This window comes from Mercenaria mercenaria, chromosome 11 (assembly GCF_021730395.1).
Source record: "Mercenaria mercenaria strain notata chromosome 11, MADL_Memer_1, whole genome shotgun sequence".
NCBI classification, from domain to species: domain Eukaryota; kingdom Metazoa; phylum Mollusca; class Bivalvia; order Venerida; family Veneridae; genus Mercenaria; species Mercenaria mercenaria.
The window spans coordinates 5,441,288-5,463,254 of NC_069371.1; the positions used below are offsets into that span (position 1 = coordinate 5,441,288).

Genomic DNA, 21,967 nt, shown 5'->3' on the forward strand with positions numbered 1-21,967 from the left:
GATATGGACCGGACACGAAAATTGCGGACAGACTGACAGACCGACAGACCGACAGACTGACAGACGGTTCAAAAACTATATGCCTCCCTTCGGGGGCATAAAAAAATGCATGTACCATTATCAACCAAGATATATTTCCCTGTGATCGCCTGTCCCGCCAGTTTCCTATCCAAAATTGACTGCTTGAAGAATTTATTGAATTTATGCTGGCTAATATGCGCAATTTTCTGTATAAAACGATTAAATAGGTTATCAAGCAGCACTTCCGCACGGAAAAAAAATTTTCACAGTTAAAGTGACATTTCATATTTTATGTATTTTTATTTCATTGTGGACCTATTCTGTATTTATAAAGAAGTTAAGTTTTGAAGATGTTACAGTGATGACCTAACAAACAAAATATCCCTCTTAGAGATTACATGAATCCTACATTTCTTGGTGATTTATTTTGGTTTATAGGTCATTTATGAACATAAGGTTAGTATGTTTAAAAGGCCTGAAATATGTATGACAGCTCTCAGAAGTTTCTTTATTTCATATATTACTATAATACACGGTTTATATTTAATCTGCAATTGTATTTCATCAAGTTACTGAAAGTTACAAAAAAGTATCGTCTAACTAGAATCTATGTGATGTTTTCGATTTTTGTTAACTACTGAAATTATTTAACTGTACTAACTTTAAAACACGTTATAATCATTGATGTAAATGACATAACTATAAAATTCAAGCCATGTAAGTAATATTATGGACATGTAGTAAGTTTAGGTGTATATTAGAGAAAATATTTGGAAGCCAAAACTATATTTAGATTTTTAATTCGAATAGAAATATAGTTGTGAATGTTCAAGTTGTAGTTGACGTGGATAAAATTTTATGAATATTTTATTGTCAGTAAAATAAAATCAGTCTACAAGCTGTCCCAATCTACTATCAGTCTTTAGATAGCTCTGACGGTAAACATTGATAAAATATGACGGATGATTATAATTCATTGTGTAATTAATGATAACGTGGAGTATTGTACACAGGTTACGCGTGTTTTTCGTATGTTTATTGTGAATTGTGGGGAGACATACTGACATTTACTATCTCTTCTGTATGTACAAGACGTAAAGAGAATGACTCAAAATAGTGAAAAGAAAAACGTTTGTGGAATATGTTTATCACATTTTAAAGAACCTAAAATATTGCCGTGTTTTCATACATTCTGTATGAAATGTTTGGAGGACAACGTAAGAATCACAGCTCAGCGCAACGACTTTCCATGTCCGACGTGCCGTACATCAGTTCCTATCCCGACGGGCGGAGTAAAGTGTTTACAGACCAATTTCTATGTCAGCTCAAACGATCGAGTGAGTTGTGATTTTGACTGCGAAGCATGTGGTACAAGTAGAGCAGCATCTCATAAATGCAAGCAGTGTGATCAACATTTCTGTAATGGTTGCAGCAAAATACATTTGCGTATGGCTTCCTCACGAGAACATGATATACAGACAGTTTCACTGATGAAAAATAAACAAACTAGATTAGATGGCAAGTTTATTAGCTGTGAAAGACACCCATCTGAAGACACTACGATGGTATGTAAGGACTGCGACGTATTTGTATGCCGAGTATGTCAGACAACATTACACAAGGAACATTCGTGCAATGCTATTTCTAAAGAAGTTTCGGAAAGGAGGCGTCAACTCAGAGAATTAATAGATGTATCTGAAAATAAACTGAAGGAAATTGAAAATGATATTCGAGTTGTAAGAAGACAATCTGAGTCAAAACATACATTCTTTAACGACCGGATAACTTCATTAAGGAAAGAAAATTGCTCTCTTGTTTCAAATATAATAAAAAAGTTCAACTCGTTTGAAGAAGAAATAAAACAATTAAATGAAGAACAATTTTTATTGTCAGTCGAGACGACGGAAAATCAGAAGTTAAAAACAGAGAACTTTAAACAAACTATAAACAACTTAAAAGAAGCAATTAAAGCCGATGAAGATATAAACTTTCTAAGGGATTTTGAGAGCAATGTCGACGAATTAAATGAGATAAAAATGACATTAACATCTGTTATACCTGGACATAAACTAATGGAAAAAGTTGAACGGTGTACATCATGGCTTAAAAGGCTGAACAGTAACATATAGCATTATTATTTAAATTAATTAATTTATGGCGTTTCTTTCTATCACGTGAAGATACAAAAGAAACCAGTATTGTGCTGTGTGATTAGTATGCATTCACGTCTTCTTGTCCATTTTCTGTATATGTTGCAAAATGCCATTTTTTTTTTAAATGGACTAGAATCTTTGTTTTTCCATATAGGAAGGGACAACTCTTCAGATTACTTAATGCAGAGTCATTCGGAATTATTTCCCTTGTATAAAGCGTTTACGTGAAATTCGAAAAATGCGAAGCGCTAAATTTCTTAAGCATTCAGTTTCATAGAACATTTTCTCTCTGTTCATGGTTTCAGCTCAAACTTTCTTTAAAAGTTGTTTTCAAAATTGTTTGATGTTGGGATTGTAATGTTGAAAAATAGCGTCTGAAGTAGGAAAGAATTACATTTTCCCTACATGATGATGATAACGAATACATCAAATATTAATATACGATAAAAATATGTGACTATTTATTTTTTCTGTTTCAGTTTTTACTATGGTATGAAATAAAAAGGCAATTTAACAGTGTAAAGTACATTAAGAGGGCCATTCTAGAAATAATGACAATCGTGCTGAAATATGGTACAGAGCCTGTGTACAAACTTCAGATTTAATTTATCCCTTCAAAGTATTCGCCCTTGACTTCCACGCATCAGTCGAGATCCAAGAGAGTAGACTCTACTTGGTATGGAACTGAAAATACTACTCTCAATTCACTCTTAATTTGATTAATGTTTGCGCCCATCCAGCATCTTTTTCAGTAATGGAAATAGGAAGAAGTCCTATGGACTTAGATCTAGTGAATAAATGGGATGTTTGATTTGTACCACTCTTTCATCTCTCAGAAACTTTTGAACGATGGCAATTTTGTGAGCAGCAGCGTTGTCATATGTCATCTAGGGACCGCGAAGACCAGTTGGACGCATTTTTTTTTGTATTTCGTTTAACAGCTTTCAGTACATTGTCTCTATATAACATTCCAGTGACTGACTTTCGAGACGGTGTAGGAACTTGTACAACAGTACCCAATGAGTCAAAGACGATGGAATACAAAAAAAGTTCTTTTTGACACTTTTAGTTCTTTTACACAATTAGTGGTCTACGGTCAGCTTTTCACTGCCACTGCTTGTTTTCAACGCGACGCTGTGGCTCATAAAAGTATATCATGTTATATGTATCCTGTATATCCCAAGTTGGTTAACATATGAGGCACCAATCGGGCACAACACTTCTTAAATTCCTAGTGCTTGGTGAGAACCCGTTTGACATGCTATGAAAAGACGCTATCTCGGACACCGCGTACCTGGCGTCTTTATCAATCAGACGTCCAGATGTCTTACAACATCAATGTTCTATGGCGTCACTGCTATTGTGGGCATGCCAGGACGAGCCCTGTCTTTAAAGACTGTCTGACCATTTTTGTATTTATGTAATATAAGAACATAAGGCTAGCAATTCTTTCTTTTTAAATGGGCCTGGCTATGTTTTGCAACTCTCAGAAGATTGTTAATTTATATAGAACGCATGGGGATTTGTTTACTATTGTATACCCTTCATTCTATTACAAATATGTAGCCGGCGATGAAATTCGACGAAACATGATAAAAGGCGATTTCTTAAAGTGACAACCGACCAATGGAAACGGGGAGATATTTTCCTCCATAATCCGCAGCCATCATTAATGAACAAAAAGAAACAAATGAGGAAAAAGTGTTCAGTGATGCGGAAAGTTTCAAAATGGTTTCCATTTCTTCCTTTCATCTCACAAATAACCAAGCGATTCGTATTCCTTTTTAAAAAAAAACTGATATTGTTGTCATGTTACATAGCTGCTTGTTCAACACACTAAAACGTTTTCAAATATTTGATAATATATCGTACGTAATGACATAACAAAGATCAATAAGATCAATAGGATAGTAATGACGAATGCACGTGCTTGTGAATGATTATCATAATATCAAATATTAACTGACAAGAACGGTTTATGACATTCAGTTATTCCTCGACTTAATCTATAGTTTGTTCTTGACACTTGAGAGGAGACTTCAATTTATAGACTCCTCTGTCGATTGGAGAAAGTATTTCGATTTGAATGTGAACCACTGCCTGTTATACAATAAATGCTTGTTTTGGGTTTATTGCCGTTTTTCAACAGTATTAAAGTTATGTAACGGCGGGCAACTATCCTTACCAATGTTCCTGGATTCTCTACCAGTACTAACATGTTCTTCGCAAGTAACTGTACCCTTCCCCACATGAATCAGAAGCGGAGGACGAAATGAATTCAAATAACAATATTAAAATTCAAAAATTTATTACTTACTGAACGAGACTTATATTAATTTGCAGTATCAATCCTGCTGATAATGATATATGTTACGACATAAGCCAGTGCTATCTTGACAGGTATTGCACTTATGAACCCACTGAATCAAACAGAGTTTTATCATTTTGTTTGGTTGTGAATCTTCTTAATATATACTAGGGCTTTTAGCTCACCTGTCACAAAGTGACAAGGTGAGCTATTGTGACCGCTTGATGTCCGTCGTGCGTCGTCCGTCAACAATTTCTAAAAAAAATCTTCTTCTTAAAAGCCACTGGGCAGAATTACACCAAACTTCACAGGAATGATTCTTGGGTAGCCCCCTTTCAAAATTGCTCAAAGAATTGAATTCCATGCAGAACTCTGGTTGCCATGGCAACCGAAAGGAAAAACTTTAAGAATCTTCTTCTCAAAAACCAGAAGCCCTAGAGCTTAGATATTTGGTGTGAAGCATTGCCTAGTGAACCTCTACCAAGTTTGTTCAAATCATGACCCCAGGGTTAAAATTGACCCCGCCCCTGGGGTCACTTGATTTTACATAGGAAAATCTTAAAAACTCTTCTTCTCAAAAACCAGAAGCCCTAGAGCTTAGATATTTGACATGTAGCATTGCCTAGTGGACCTCTACTAAAGTTGTTCAAATCATGACCCCGGGGTCAAAATTGACACCGCCCCAGGGGTCACTTGATTTAAGATATGAAAATCTTCAAACAATTTCAAAAAAAAACCCAGAAGGCATAGAGCTTAGATATTTGACATGTAGCATTGCCTAGTGGACCTCTACAAAATGTGTTCAAATCATGACCCCCGGGCTCAATTTTGACCCCGCACCAGGGTTCACTTGATTTTACATAGGAAAATCTTCAAAAAATTTCTAAAAATAAACCAGAAGGCCTAGAGCTTAGATATTTGACATGTAGCATTGCCTAGTGGACGTCTACAAAATGTTTTCAAATCATGACCCACCGGGGTCAAAATTGACCCCACCCCAGGGGTCACTTGATTTTACATAGGAAAATCTTCAAAAAATTTCTAAAAATTAACCAGAAGGCCTAGAGCTTAGATATTTGACATGTAGCATTGCCTAGTGGACTTCTACAAAATGTTTTCAAATCATGACTCCCCGGGGTCAAAATTGACCCCACCCCAGGGGTCACTTGATTTTACATAGGAAAATCTTAAAAAAAAATCTAAAAATAAACCAGAAGACCTAGATCTTAGATATTTGACATGTAGCATTGCCTAATAGACTTCTACAAAACTTATTCAAATCGTGACCTCTAGTGTCACGATTCTTCAAAATTTTCTAAAAATAAACCAGAAGGCTTAGATCTTAGATATTTGACATGTGGCATTGCGTAGTGGACCTCTACAAAATTTGTTCAAATCTTGACCTCCAGGATCAAACTTACCCTGCCCAAGGGTTCACTTGATTGTACTTGGGAAAATCTTCATAAATTTGCTAAAAATAAACCAGAAGGCCTAGATCTTAGATATTTGATATGTAACATTGCCTAGTAGACTTCTATAAACTTTGTTCAAATCATGACCCAAGGGTCAAATTGGCCCCGCCCCTGGGGTTACTTGATTGAACATCGGAAAATCTTCCAAAAAAAATCTAAAAAATCACCAGTTTGACATTTGAAACATGTAGCTCATATTACCCAGGTGAGCGATCCAGGGTCATCTTGACCCTCTTGTTATAAGAAAATTATGCTTATATTTCAGCTAAGATAGATGTACAATGTTTCTGAACGTTTCAAAATTGATTGTTTTAAACATTTTAATATCCAAAATTGGTAATATTTTAACGTTAAGTAAATTTATGTTCTCTTATGAAATAAATTGTTTTAATTTTGGTGGGTATCGTCTTGTCTAACATAACGCCTCACTGCTAATCCGCACCTGTATTTGTATTTATAGTCGTATCAGTTCAAATACTAGTCTGACAAGTTTTAATCCCACGGGATTTTCATGGGCAAATTTAGTGCAGTGACAAGTACATTCTTTATCGGAAATCCGTAGAGGACAGATCGTTTACAAAATTTAAAGAAGATTACGACGGAAAACTGCAGCGCTACTGTTTTGAGAATTCACAATTGAGATGAGTATACATTATATATTTTCTTTAGATGTCTGCGCTTATAATTTTGATTGCTGAACTTTCTGTTTATACAGCATTTGAATATGTCCTCTTGGAAAGTAATGGAGACACGTGTTCATCGTACAATCAGCAAGATATTGGTTATTTGGTTTTATTCAATCACTGACTGAATCAGTCTGAAGTGAATTTTAGTTATATAAAAAAAAATAGAAAATAAATAAATAAAATTAACAGACATAGTGAGCTGACAAACACTCACAGGTAAAACATGGGTGTGGTCGAGCGTTATTTTTTTTGTTTGCATGTACATGCGCAAAAATGCAGTACGTTAGTTCCTGTACATTATTCTCGGTCATTATTATTTATGGACTTTAATCATATGTACAATATGCATTTACTGGTTTCACCCGAGGTGTATTGAGGTTTATGCATTTCTAACGTACATTGTTGCGGAAATATTTTGTAACATGATTTAGTATCGCTGGGATTAATCAAAGAATTTTGCTTTGTAGCCTAATATAATTTCAAAAAAAAAAACAACAAAAACAATTACAAACTATTATGTCATTAAATCAAATAGAAATATACATTTGGTTGTTTCTTACCAATTGTCAAAATTATACTTTAAATATCTTGCTTCAAATGATAAAAAGCATGCTGCATAGTCTAGTTACAGCTTAACAGATCCGATGAGAAAGGAGCGACATACAATTAATTGGTTCCATGCCGTTTTCAACAGTATTTCAGTCAGATGCTTGGAGTGTTCGTAGAGACTGCACATAGGAAAATTGGTATGTAATAAGGTAATGTAAGCTTACGCTTTTACGTGTCCAGGAACGAAATTGGCTATATTAACTTGATTAGCTATACTGGCAAGAGAGCGTTCCAGTTGGGTTCGTACCATGGCATGAAACATTAACAGCTGACAAGAAAGATACGTGTATATTGGATGTTTTCATAATGTAACATATTGATTAGCTGCTAGTAGTATAAGAAAGGATGGTGCGAGGACATATCTGACCCCACTTGACATATGACCCTTGACCTAAACCGACCAATGCTGACCAATTTCAACAAATTTAAAACAAATTTTAACAAATTATTGTTAAAACCTATAGTAAAATATGATTAAACACTTCCACCAAATATTTGCCAAAATCCTGCCAAGTGGCAGCAATGTGACAATGTCTGCCAACTTGGCAAACTTTTGGCAAACTTTTGGCAGATTATTTTTATTGATAAAATGTAAAGGTATTTGATTTTATTTTCAATTAATAACTACATTATTAGTCTTTAAATAATTTTAAATACATTTGATATAGATGAGTTTACAAAATAAAATATATTGTTTGAAAGAAAGAAGATTAACTGATAATATAAATCCTCATTATGTTATAACAAAAAACGGGAGAAAAATGATAAAGGCTACTTGTTCATCTTGTGGAAAAATGAAATCAAAGTTTGTTAAAAGTACAGGGGGTAATTTAGATATTCACAAAGCAGTGTTACCTTTATTACCTAAGAAAGGTTTAACACTTCCAGGATATAATTATTGTGGGCCAGGAAATCCCCTAGATAATGGACCCCCTGTCAATGAACTGGATGCAGTATGTATGGACCATGATTTTTGCTATGACAGTGGTGTAAAGAAGGGTACATGTGATAAGCAAATGCTTTCCAATTTAAATAAAACTAAATCAAAAACATTTGGAGAAAAGATTGCAAAACATTTAGTTGTGAAACCTATAATTAAAACGAAATACACACTTGGGTTGGGACAAAAATCAAAAAACGGGAAAAGGGGGTAGAGTATACCCCCGAAATAACATGGAGCGATGAATTAGCAGAAGAATTACACAAACCAATTAAACGGAAATTTCAAAAACGAAGAGTGATAGTTAATGATATTGATGATACTTGGTCAGCTGATTTAGTTGACATGCAAGCTTTTTCAAAATATAATAAAGGAGTAAAGTACTTGTTAACCGTTATTGATATATTTAGTAAATATGCTTGGGTTATTCCATTAAAGAATAAAACTGGAGAATCTGTTACTGAAGCATTTGAAAAAATAATTCTAGAAGGACGATTACCAGTAAATTTATGGGTAGATGAAGGAAAAGAATTTTATAATAAAAAGTTTGAATCATTTTTGAATAAAAATAAGATTAATATGTACCATACATTTAATGAAGGAAAGGCTGTAGTAATAGAAAGATTTAATAGAAGTTTAAAAAGAATAATGTGGAAATATTTTACAGCAAATAATACTTATACTTATTTAGATAATTTGCAGGATATGGTTGATAAATATAACAAAACAAAACATTCTAGTATAAAAATGACACCAACCGAAGCTAGTAAAAACTTAAATAAAGGTACTGTTTACTTTAATTTATATGGTGATTTAAAGATACCAAAGAGCAAAGCAAAATTAAAATTGGTGATCGAGTTCGTTTAAGCAAACTTAAAAGACATTTTTGAAAAGGGATATACACCAAACTGGACAGAGGAAATATTTATAATTTATAAAATTAAAAATTTACAAACCCCAGAAAAATACACTATTAAGATTTAAAATGATGAAATAATTCAAGGTTCCTTTTATGAACAAAACTTTTACCTACTACACAAGAAGTTTTTAGAATAGAAAAGTTATTAGACGAGACTATAAGAAAAAAAACAAGTTTTAATAAAATGGAAAGGTTATGGTGAAAAATTTAATAGTTGGGTACCATTTTTGTGAATTGAAAGAAATTTAATTTAAAATATATATTATATAAATGGTCCCATAAAAAATTTAATTTCTAATAATGGAATAGAAACAATAGATCGTTAATCATTCATTAACTAAACTAGCTGCTGCTTACAGAAAAAGTTATAATTTTTCGGGAGAGTAAGTACCGGGTTATATATACAGCAGGTGTTTGGTTGTTCAGCTGCATTAGACTTGTCCAGCTATTCCTATATTTATAGCAGTTCTGGCGCTGTTCCTTTAGTAATTACCATATTTACTAACAGACTAAAACTTGACGACAAGAAATTTTTTTTAAAAGCACATCATCACAAAAAACAACTAATAACAAAAGCACGGATTTGGAAAAGTAAAATAAAGAAGAAGAGAAACAAGTTTTTTCAGATATTTTTACAATACTATTAGAAATGCAGAAAGAAAAAAAATATTAATGCCTTTTGAAACGTATATGAAGGAATTTAAACTTAACGGATATAAAAGTAAAAAAGAAGAAGAGTTATATTAACTTTAATTAAAGATTTTTTCTATAAGTTTTTATATAAATGAGAAAAATTATATCAGTTGAAGGTAATATTGCATCAGGAAAAAGTACGTTTTTAGATATTATTAAAAGATATAATCCTAATTTAATAAAATTCCAGAACCAATTCACGAATGGCAAAATGTTATGGACTTTGATTATATCATAAACCTTTTGAACTTGTGCTCAAGAACCTTCCAAATATTTATTTCCTTTTCAGCTAACAACTTTAAACAGTCATATAAAAATTTATCTTCTGCTAAACAGTTTGATGGTGTTTCTGTCCTTGAACGTTGTTATTTAACTAACAGTAACGTTTTTACAAAACAACATCACGACAATGGTGTTATAAATAACCCCGAGTGGGCAGTATACAATCTTTTTTTACTGATCATATTATAAAACCATACGGAAAAAACCCAATTGACGGTTTGTTTATGTTAAAAACCAACCCAGAAATATGCTTTAAAGGCTTCAAAAAAAAACAGAACGGAAGAAAATGATTTGGGTTTTAGTTTTATTTAGAAAAACTACAAAATTACACAAAGAATGGTTAAAAAATGTCTCAAGAAGGTATTAAAATTTTAACAGTTGATAAACAATTTAGAAAAAATGACTTTAAAATCTTATTCAAAAGATATAGAAATATTACCTATTTTTTAAATATTCTTTAGGTGTTTTTAGAGTTTTTTTTTTCTATAATATATTATATATAGATGGTTAATAGAAAGGTAGTAGAATGATTATGTCAAAATTATCTAGCACTTTAGGAGAATAAGGGAATCTAGACAAAATTCATATAAGAAAGTTCTTAAAGAAAAAAATGTTATTAAATCAAAATTGATCAAATAGTTAGCGATGAAATAAAAACCATGTCATTGATAAATTACAAATGTTATAGATCCTTATCTTCGTAAAAGAACTTTATTTGAATGGGACTGTGGTTGTCTATTAACTGAAGAAGAAAATGCTGTACCTCGAGTACTAAAACCTCTAGTTTTAAAAAGTTATGTGATTGCCCCAGACCAAATAATTTCCCGAAACAATCCAAAAAAGTTATTGTAACCGACTGTGATACTAATGAAGAAAAACATAAAAAAGCAATTATGCAGCGTCTAAAGACCTTGGTATTAATTCTGGGTTAATAACAATGTGCTGCAAAGGAAAAAACCCGGGTAAAATGTGGAATATCAAAAACTAATGGAAAAAGATATAAATTTAAAATATTGTATTTTTTTCTTAAAGATAATTTAAAACTTTATTTTTTTTTATTATTTTTTTAATCCTTTTTTGCTTAACGAATTTTATTTCTAAATATAATTATAGATGGAAATTGAGAGATCTACAAAACAATATTATAAGAAATTTGAAATTAAAATTACATATAGACAAGATCCAAAGAACAATTATATTTAACTATAAACGACTCTTATGAAATACTTAAAATCTAAATTTAAAAACTTTAAAGTATAAAATTAAACGTTGTTTTTAAAAATAACTTTTGCAAAAATGGATAAAACTGATAACAATATATAAATCACTTATTTTCAATCAAAGGCTTTAGAAATTATTAACACAAACGAAATAAAAAAACTTTACGTCAAGCTTTTGATGAATAATAAATAGAATTGGGTAATTGGATTTCTGAAGGAAGTGGCGGGAGAATAGAGTCAGTTGATGCTCATTATATAAATAAATATAAGTATAGCCCATTGGCTGCTTCAAGTTATTTGAATTACCAAAACCATTACAAAATTCAATGAAAGGATTAATAAATATAAAGAATGATGAAAACCGAATGTTTTAGATGGTGCCATTTAGCTTACAAATTTCCTGAAACAAAACATTCTGAAAGAGTTTCAAATTATAAAAAACATATAAACGATCTTGATTATACTGGAATAATTTTCCTGTTACATTAACAAATACCTAAAATTGAAGTTTTAATGAAATATCATTTAATATATTTGGTTTGAAGAAAATAGTAATTTACCCCTTTGTACATATCAAAATATCAATACGAAGAACACTGTGACATGTTGCTAATTACTAATGATAAAAAAAATGATAAATAAATGATAAAATAACTGATGATGACTGTAAGCCCTCAAGAAACTGTAGTCCAACATTATGTTTGGATAAAAGCTTTAATAAATTAAATTTTTAAAACCAAAACAAAACATGCAAATAAAAAACACTTCTTTTAAAAGGCTGTCTGCAACATTTTTCTCAAGAAAGAATATTAAATGAACACATACCAAATTGTTTAGCTTTTAATGGTATCCAAGGTGTTAAAATGCCAAAAAGGGAAGTAAAGTACAATTTAAAAATTATCATAAAGGTTTAGCAGTACCTTTTGTAATTTATGCTGATTTTGAATCAATAACTAAGAAAGTTTTAACTGCTTTACCATCAATGAATCTTCATTTACTGAACCTATCAAAATCTATAGATTGTGGTTACGGCTATAAAGTTGTTTGTTGTTAATGATAACATTTATACTAAACCAACCCAGATTTATAGGGGCCCCTAATGCAGTTTATATTTTTATTGAAAAAATGCTTGAGGAAGAGGAATATTTTTAAAGAAATATTTAAAGAACATTTTAACAAAAAAACAAAGAATGTCTAAAAAAGATGAAAGTGAATTTAAAAAACAAAGTTTTGTCATATTTGTGAAAAAGAATATATAGAAGATTCAATCAAAGTACGTGACCTTTGGGTCATATAACAGGAAAATTCAGAGGAAGTGCTCACTCAGAATGTAATATTAATTTTAAACTAACTCATAAATTCCTGTTTTTTTTCATAATTTAAGAGGTTATGAGGGGCCTTTTTATTATGCAACAAATAGGGAAATTTAAAAAAGAAATTAATGTTATTCCTAACAATATGGAAAGATATATGGCATTTATGATTTCTGACTTGGTCTTTATTGATTCATTTCAATTTATGTCTCAATCATTGGATAACCTAGTAAAAAATATTCCAGAATTTAAATACTTATCTCAAGAATTTAATAAAATAGAATTATTAAAAACAAAAGGTGTTTATCCATATGATTACATGGATTCATTTAAAGAATTTAAAGAAACAGAATTACCTTCTAAAGAAGATTTTTATTCAATTTTAAATGAAACACACATATCTGATAATGAATACGAACATGCTAAAAATGTTTGGAATAAATTAAAATTAAAACAATGGGAGAATATCATGATCTATATTTAAAAACTGACGTATTACTTTTAGCTGATGTATTTGAAAATTTTAGAAAACTTGTTTGGAGTACTACAAATTAGATCCTTGTCATTATTTTAGTAGTCCTGGGTTTAGCTTGGGATGCAATGTTAAAAATGACGGGAAATTTAAAAGTTAGATTTAATAACTGATTTGATAGTACCCTTTTTATTGAAAGGGACTGAGAGGAGGAATAAGTTATATTTCAAACAGATACAGTAAAGCAAAAAATAAATATATGAAAGATTATAAATTCAAAAGAAGAAAGCAAATACATTATGTCCCTTTGACGCCAATAATCTTTACGGTTGGGCTATGTGTCAACCTTTACCCTCTGGAAACTTTAAATTATATCCAAAAAAACAATTCAAGAAATTAATTGCAAAAGGTAAACAATTTTATAGTTGAATGTGATCTTGAATATCCGAAAGAATTACATAAAACCCACAATGATTATCCTTTAGCTCCTGAAAAAATTAAAATACCAGATCAATGGCTTTCTGACTATAGTAAAAATATTAAAACAGAATTTGAAATAGGAAAAAGTAATGTAAAGAAGTTAGTTCCAATTTTAAAATGAAAAACAAAATTAGTAGTTCATTTTAAAAATCTTGAACTATATACAATTAGGGTTTAAAAGTAAAAAAACATAAAATATAAACTTTTATGAAAGTCCTTGGTTAAAAAAGTATATTGATTTCAATCTCAAAAAAGATCTAAAGCAAAAAATTCATTTGAAAAGGACTTTTTTAAGTTAATGAACAATTCTGTATTCGGTAAGACGATGGAGAATTTACGCAAGGGGGTTTAATATTAAATTAACTCATGATGAAAATATTTTTTTAAAATACATACCAAACCTTCATTGTTAGTTAAACGATGTTTAACAAGAATTTGTTTGGTATTCATAAAATAAAAGAAAGTTTGTTATTAAACAGACCTTGTTATTTTGGGAAATTTGTGCATTCTAGATTTATCAAAATATTTAATGTATGATTTTAAATTATAATTACATTAAGGAAAAGTACGAGGGTAATTGTAAATTATTGTTTACTGACACTGATTCATTATGTTATGAAATTAAAACCAAAGATGCATATGAGGATTTTTAAAAGGACAAAGATTTATTTGATAATAGTGATTACGAAGTAATTAAAAATTTTATTTTGATAAAAATAAAAAAGTAATTGGAAAATTTAAAGATGAAGCTGCGGCATTCCCATTGTTGAATTTGTTGGATTAAGAATAAAATGTATTCTTATTTATTAGAAAACGAAGTTAACATTAAAAAATGAAAAGGAATTAAAAACTTGTTGTTAAAAAAAACAATGTTATAAAAATTATAAAGATACTTTGTTTAATTCAAACCCAAAGTAATCAACCTTTAAAGTTATTCGTTCTAATAAACACAATCTTTCCAGTTATGTTATAAATAAAACTCTTTATCATTTTTATGACGATAAAAGATTTTCTTGATAATGGTATTGATACATTAGCTTATTCTTAAATTAAAACTTAATTAAAACTTAAATTATAAAACCATAAATTGTTAACTGAATATTCATAACGTTTAAAGAATTAATATAAAAACATCATCCATTTAAATTCATTTGCATAATTAATAGAAATAGATTCATTTTTTCTATTTTTTTTTTACATGATAACTTTGAAGAATTACACTTTCTTTATTTTTTATTTGTAATTTAGCTTCTCCTTTATCTAATTTAATTGCATAAACAAGAAAAATTAAGATGCAATTTTGTTTAATTTGCCACAATATTACCACCCTGAACTAAACCAGGACTAGCATTTACAGTTTTCTATTAAAAATAATCCACCATCAGTATTTGGGTATAACTTGTTAAAAAAAATGGAGGTTTTCTTATTAATTGCCTTTCTTTTTTATTTACTTTTTCATTTTATTATTGAATATTCCCTTTAAATTTAATTTTTTCCAGTTAAATAAAAACACAGTTTTAATAAGTTTAATTTACATGTCCTTATTGGTTAAAATAATTTATAATAGTTTGTTCATTTACTCTTTGATTATTAATTTTTAGTATTTTATACAGTAAATCATACAACGGTACTTTATCTTGTAACATTTTAATGAAAAATAAACATAATATCCGCAAAGCATACTTATTTTGTCTTGTTATTGAACATTGTTGTATTTTACATTTGGTATATACTTAATTACTTCTTTTGGTGGAGGAAGTCCAAATGGGTCAAAGTACAAAGTTTTAAAAGTAACAAACCCAATGTGTTCCGGTCCAACAAAGTCATCCAAATTATAATTCCACACCGTCCTTTTCTTTTAATTTTGGTAAATTATTTTTACTAACACACCCCTAAAGTTTTTAATTTTTAATTGTTTTACCCATTGTTAAATTTCAAAGTTAGATTTTTGGTTTGTTTATAAATTTTATTTTTTTTTAAACTAAATTTTTTTTTTTTTTTTTTACTATAGGAATTCGTCGTAGGTCTCCGTTGTGAATCAATCTGTAGTCCTTTTCCACTTAAAAAAGATGTAACAAAGGTATTCCTAGACTAGCAGCCAACATACCTAAAAACCCACCGTCTTGTTTTTTTTTTTTGTGTTAATTTAATCACTCCAGATCCTACTAGTTGCTTTTTTTGATTAGGTGTAAGATATGGTGATATCATATTTCTCTTATCATTAGCTACTGAAATCATACCATTTCCAATTTATTTTACAAACCCCCAGTACGGGCCTAGCCCAGACAAAGCACCAATGCCTAGGGGGCTAAATATTTTTGGAGCTATTTTTGCTGCCATTGGAAGAATTGTTTTTTCCTAACAAACCAGCCAAAGCTCCTAAAAATCCACCATTTTGACCTTGATGGACATTTGACTTTTTGAAATTGTAATTTCTTATCCCCTTTTTATTTGCAAAAGCTTTTTTAATTTGATTAATTTGTGTTTTTGTTAAAAGTAAAAGGGAAGTTTCCATGTAAATTTTTCATGTTTTAATCTTTAAAAATATGTGGAATTTTGTTGTTGTAGGCTCGGGCTAAATTTTTCTTTTGTCCATCTGTAGGTTAACTTTATATTCAATATAATTTGATGTCATTATATATTTATATTTATTTAATTTATATTTATTTTATTTAAAAAATGACAAGTTCATTTAAACAATAACCAGTTCATTTAAACAATGACAAGTTCATTTCCAATAGTATTTATTTCAACTGTTTCCTCATACAATACAATTGCGTAAATACGAAAATTAGCGCTGGTTGGGAAAATTTAATTTAGCTGTTAATGTAATATGCTTAGGATCTTCTGTTATTGCTTCCTTTTTATATTCCAAGTTAAAATGAATAAATCCAAACAATTTTTGAAAATTTGATCTATTTAAAAAAACTTCCAGTAGTTTTGTTATTTGTTTATAATAATAATTAAATTTCATCATCATATATTCTTGATATACTTGTGTATTCTGTTTCTGGATAAAAACACCATTACCAACTTCAAGAGGACAGGAGCTCAAAAAGCAATTATTATTATCTGCATTAACTTGAAATGTATCTAATAAATGTGGGTTATGTTTTTTGTGAAATTACTTTTATCAGGTCGTTGTAAATAAACAAATACATGTTGTGGTTTTATTACACCAGCCGTTATTCTAAAGGTTATATTAGTTTGTTGTGTATTTAGTTGATTGCGTCATCATTTCCCTAAGGTATGACCATCTTGCTTTTGTAAATCTTTCGTAGCAATTAGATCAAACCCAAATTCATTAAAAACAAACGTGGAACCCATAGAATTAATTTTGTTACAATTACCCTACTGGGTCTCCGCCACTCTAAAAATTAATTCATCATCATCTGTCAACTGCAAATGTTATTTGAATTTGACTTGGAGGTATAATATTAGTTTCTAAACCTTGAAAAATGAATAATTTTTTAATGGAAACTTAGCATTTACCCATTATTTTTCTTGATTAAATCCCTTCTAATAGCAAACCCCGAATTTTTTATCGCAGCAGCAGTAGCAGTAGTATCTAATAGATAATTCATTTGTTCCAGTTGATTTTACATAAACTTCAGATAGTTCAACCCCAAAAACTTACATTTTTTACTTTGGGATAAATTTTTTACAATCATAAACAATTTTTTCCATTTTGTTTAACCACTACTGATCAATTAATGAAGCTGCATTATTAATTAGAGCGATTTGGGCTCCATATACTCAGCACCATCAGCAAGCTTATTTACTTTTAAAACTTCTTCAAAATAGCCATTAAAACCCAAACCCAAATATGAACCCTTTTAAACATTAATTGTAAAGTGATAAACCGTTTTTTTTTTTTGTTTAACTTATTTCCCAAGACAGATATTAAAGCTGTATCTAATTGAATAGGAGTTAATTCATATCTTTCGCAATATTGTTTCGTTCTAAACATGTATTATTATATATTATTTTATTTTTTATTTTATTTTTATTTTTTTAAATTAATTTGTTAATACGTTTACGTGTTCCCGATCCTGACAATTTCTATTTATTCTCATATGAATATCCTCCCCTTTATCATTATTATTTTTTTTATTATTTTTACTGTTATTCTTTTCTTGTAATTCCTTAGCAATTAAAATTTCCCAAATGCCGGAGCAGGTTTTCTTTTAAGTTTTTCAACAATTTTATCAGCAGCTAATTTCCAACTTCTGTGCCAACTTTTTTGTTCCCCTTTCAAGTGCTGCTTTTCCCGCTGTTTCCAACGCTTTTTTTCCAGCTGTGCTAATTGAAGAGCAACTCCGCTTGAAAAAAAATTTCGTTAAAGTGTCAAAGATACCTGTTCCATGTATGATTTCTTTTCCTGTGTGAGCATCAACATAAATAAATATTCCTTTATTTTTGTCATAAACTTTTTGTACATTATATAAAACTAAAATTTTAATTTCATAATTAAAGTTTTAAAACTTTAGTTTTAATTAATTTCTTTTAAAAATTTGTGGGAAAACTTGTTTCAAACCCCATTAAAATTAATTATTCTACCAAATACATCTGTAATATAAATTCTAATTGAATTTATAATATATTTTTTTAATTTCAGAAAATCCAACTCTTTGTGGTTTTTTTGTAAATGGATAAGCTCTTGTTAAATCTGCAGTACTTAAAGCATAGATAATCACTGAAATTACCATCAACAAGTGAATATCAATAAGATCACAATGAAAGTAAATTGTATCCACAGAGTTAGTTATATTTGGTGTTATAGTTCCCCATTCAGTATTTCTCAATTTTTTTTTCTCAAATCCAAGCAATGTATGAAAATTTGATACTTCCCAAAACCAATCCAAAATTATCTGTAATGAAATCAAAATCTTAAAACTACTTAAATCAAATTCCAAACTTATTGGAGCAAATTTTTGATTTATTAAATTCAAAATCTCATTACTTATTAATGTTTCCCTAAAATAATTTTAATATCTGTGTAACTGTAAGAACCATTTGTAAATATAATTCTTTCCAACCTTACCATTATGATAACGAATTCTTTTATTGTCGTATTCATCACTAATATTATGCAAGAATGGTCATAGTGTTAATACTAAACCAAACCAACAACATAAATTTTATTTTTATCTAAAATTAAAGAACGAATAAATCTGATTGTTAAATCACTCGGTTTATTTTTTTTTATCTTTAACGTTTCAGAACTTAATACTATTTTTTGTTCCATTTATATATTCAAGAAAAATAATTTTTATATAACATTTCATGTTGTTTGGTAACAATGTTTTCATTTTTAATAGTTCATCAATTATTCTAATACCTTCATTTTTAGTTCCTCATTATTATTTCCAGCATCAATTGAACCACAAATTAACTCCCAAATCATTAACCCAATTCTTTTGGATTACTGGACCAAAAAGTCATAACCTTGTCCTCTAATTACTTTTTTAAATTCATAGATCTTTTATTGATAGGGAATCCTGATTTTTTTTTTTTAATTCTTTTAAATATTTTTCCCGAATTAAATTTAATATTTTTTATTATTGTTATATCTTTTTATTAATCAAATCAATCAAATCATTATCTACTTCAGTATTAATTAATTCTTTTCCAGTTATTCTATCCTTAGCAATTAATTTGTTTTGACCATAAAATTTATTTAAGTTAATAATTAAATTACCATATTGTCCATTTGGTAAAACTTTATATGGTTATGATGTTTTATTCCTTGTCCACTAAATATAGGAGATAAATATAAAGTATTATCAACCGTTTTTTTTACTTTATCAGTTCGTCTTGTTCATGTTTTAATTCTTGCTTCTTCTTTCTTATTTTGGATCTTTCGATCTTGATTTGCTAGCTATTGGACCATTTAACTTCACGATATTCGTAGTAACAAATTTCCTATTGTATTTTGGGCTGTGTCTTCATATATTTTATCAGGATTAGATTCATCTGCAGTAAATAATTTAAACATTTTTAGACGGTTTTGGAATTTCCATATTCTTTTTAAAACACATATCCAAATCAACATCTAAATCTACTGTATGTATTTTTTTTTTCTTTTGGGCTTGCTCCCAATTTTTCTTCTGATTCTTCAGTTGTATCATGCTCACCTTCTTTAAAAGGTTTTTAATGGTTGTTGAGTCCCGGAGGTGGTTGTTTTTCCATTATCCCCTGTCACATTTTTAGATTTTTTATTTCATGTATCTTATCAGCAAAACTTGTTGGAAGTAACGCTAATTGCTCCTTAATTCCAGGTAATGCTTTTAACTGACTTGATAATTGTTCTTTTTGACTTTCTATTTTTTTCAGTAATTGGGTTTATAATTGCAGTATACATATCCCGATTTGTAGCTTTTCTTATTTTTCTCTTTATTATTTCTTCTCTAAGATTCTCATCTTTTGCCCAACTAATTTTTTTCTTATTATCATTTCATTAAGTTTTTATTGCATTTATATAATAATGTAAGATAATGTAAGATATTGTAAAATAATGTAAAATAATGTAAGATAATTGTAAATATTGTAAAATAATGTAAATAATGTAATATTATATAAATGGAAATTCCAAATTATGATACAAAAAGTGATAAATCCAGTAACTTTAAACAATTTTTCCTTTATGCCAGATTCAATGTTTTAGAATGTTAATATGTGGATCTTCTGGATCTGGAAAAACAAATACATTAATGGGATATACTTCGAAAACCTCTTATATATTATGAAAAATTATACTTGTATGCTAAAAACTTAGAACAATCTAAATATCAAGATTTAATTAACAACTGAAGTCAAATTGCAAAAAAAATTAAAATAGATCCAAATGAAATACTTGAATATTCAGCTGATCCCAACCAAATTGAACCTTGTGAGAAACTTGAATAGAAAACAAAGTAGTAATATTTGATGATTTTGTATGTGAAGATAAAAAAGTTCAAAATGAAATAACAAAAATACTTTTTTCAAGGACGTCACAAAAACTGTTGTGTTATTTATTTAAGTCAGTCTTTTCTATAAAACACAAAAGGGTATTCGAATTAACTGTTCACATTAATTTTATTTGAAAGTCCAGGTAAACGAGAAAATAATTGATTTTTTGATAACAAAATATAGATTTGGATACTTTTGCTAAAGCAACAAATCAAAATATGGATTTCTTATAATTGACAAACCAAGGAAGTTTTTAAGAAAAAACTTTACTGGTAATATATAGATGGGGTTTTTTAATGATACAAAACAAATAAGTGAAACTGAAAGTGTAAGTAAAGTTAAATTTGATATTGATTTAAGTGATTATTTCTACTAAAAACAATACAAAAAGGGTTAGAAAGGACATGGAATCATTTCTTCACAGAAATAAGGAACTTGATAACACAATGAACAAGCAAGATATGGGGGGTAAAAAATTTAAATTTAAACCCAGGAAATCCGATAAATCCACCGATGTAGTTTCAAGACGGTTTGTGTATAAAAAAGTTCAAAGTGTAATAGATGACTATAATCTTGAAGATGTCAAAAGTATAAAAAAAGACATTAAAGCAGAAGTAAAGAATATTGAAGATTAAAAAGATTTTAAAAAGAATTCATTAAAAAATATTTAAAACAAGGTAAAATTGAAGAAGAATGAAAGCTATGACTGATTCTATTAAAGAACTTGAAGAGAAAACTGATTTGACAGAGACAAATATAAAAAAGTATTTAGAACTAATTTTGAAAAGTTATACACTCAATTCAAGAAATTAAAAGATAGTATGATTAAACATGAAGAACTAAAAAACAAAGATTATTGAAGCTGAAAAAAAGTTACAAAATATGTATTATTAGAAATTAGAACAGAAATAAATAAACTAAATACTGAAACTGAAAATAAGCATAAAGATTTATTAGAATTATTTTCAAATAAATTTGCAGAATATAAAGCGAATTGGAAAAGGCAGCTTCACAAGAGGTGATGATCATGACACAGATTAGAGGATTTTAAAGAAGAAAATTAATTCTACAAATAGATGACTTTAAAAAACAAATTCGAAATTGGATTAGTATTGTTGACAACCGTCATAATTTAAAGTATGCAGACTTAAGTAATATTACAAAAAATTACAAGAAGATATGACGCAGCTTAATGCTAAAGTTGAAGAACATAAAAATGAACTGGACTTTGTAGTTGAAAAATCAGTTAAACAAGGAGAGTTAATTACTGCTAATACTGAAGCAATTACTGCTAATACTGAAGCAATTAACACAGTTAATAATCAAATAGAAAATTTGAAGAAACAACTTGTAGACCTGATTAATAATGTTGATGCAAGTCACAATATAAAGTACAAAGAGTTAAGTAAACTTAAAGGTTTATTACAAGAAGATATTAATAAATT

At 29.0% G+C, this 21,967-nt stretch overlaps 2 protein-coding genes across 3 annotated transcripts in view; one reads left to right on the top strand and one right to left on the bottom strand.

Annotated features, from left to right (window-relative positions):
- The window catches only part of LOC128546983 (uncharacterized), a 46,369-nt gene that overhangs the window by 4,711 nt on the left and 19,691 nt on the right, over positions 1-21,967 (bottom strand). The window lies entirely within an intron of this gene.
- Positions 869-2,628, top strand: LOC123532075 (E3 ubiquitin-protein ligase TRIM56-like). The gene has a single exon (XM_045313430.2). The coding sequence runs from the start codon at positions 1,125-1,127 to the stop codon at positions 2,148-2,150; it is 1,026 nt and encodes a 341-aa protein (XP_045169365.2). The 5' UTR covers positions 869-1,124; the 3' UTR covers positions 2,151-2,628.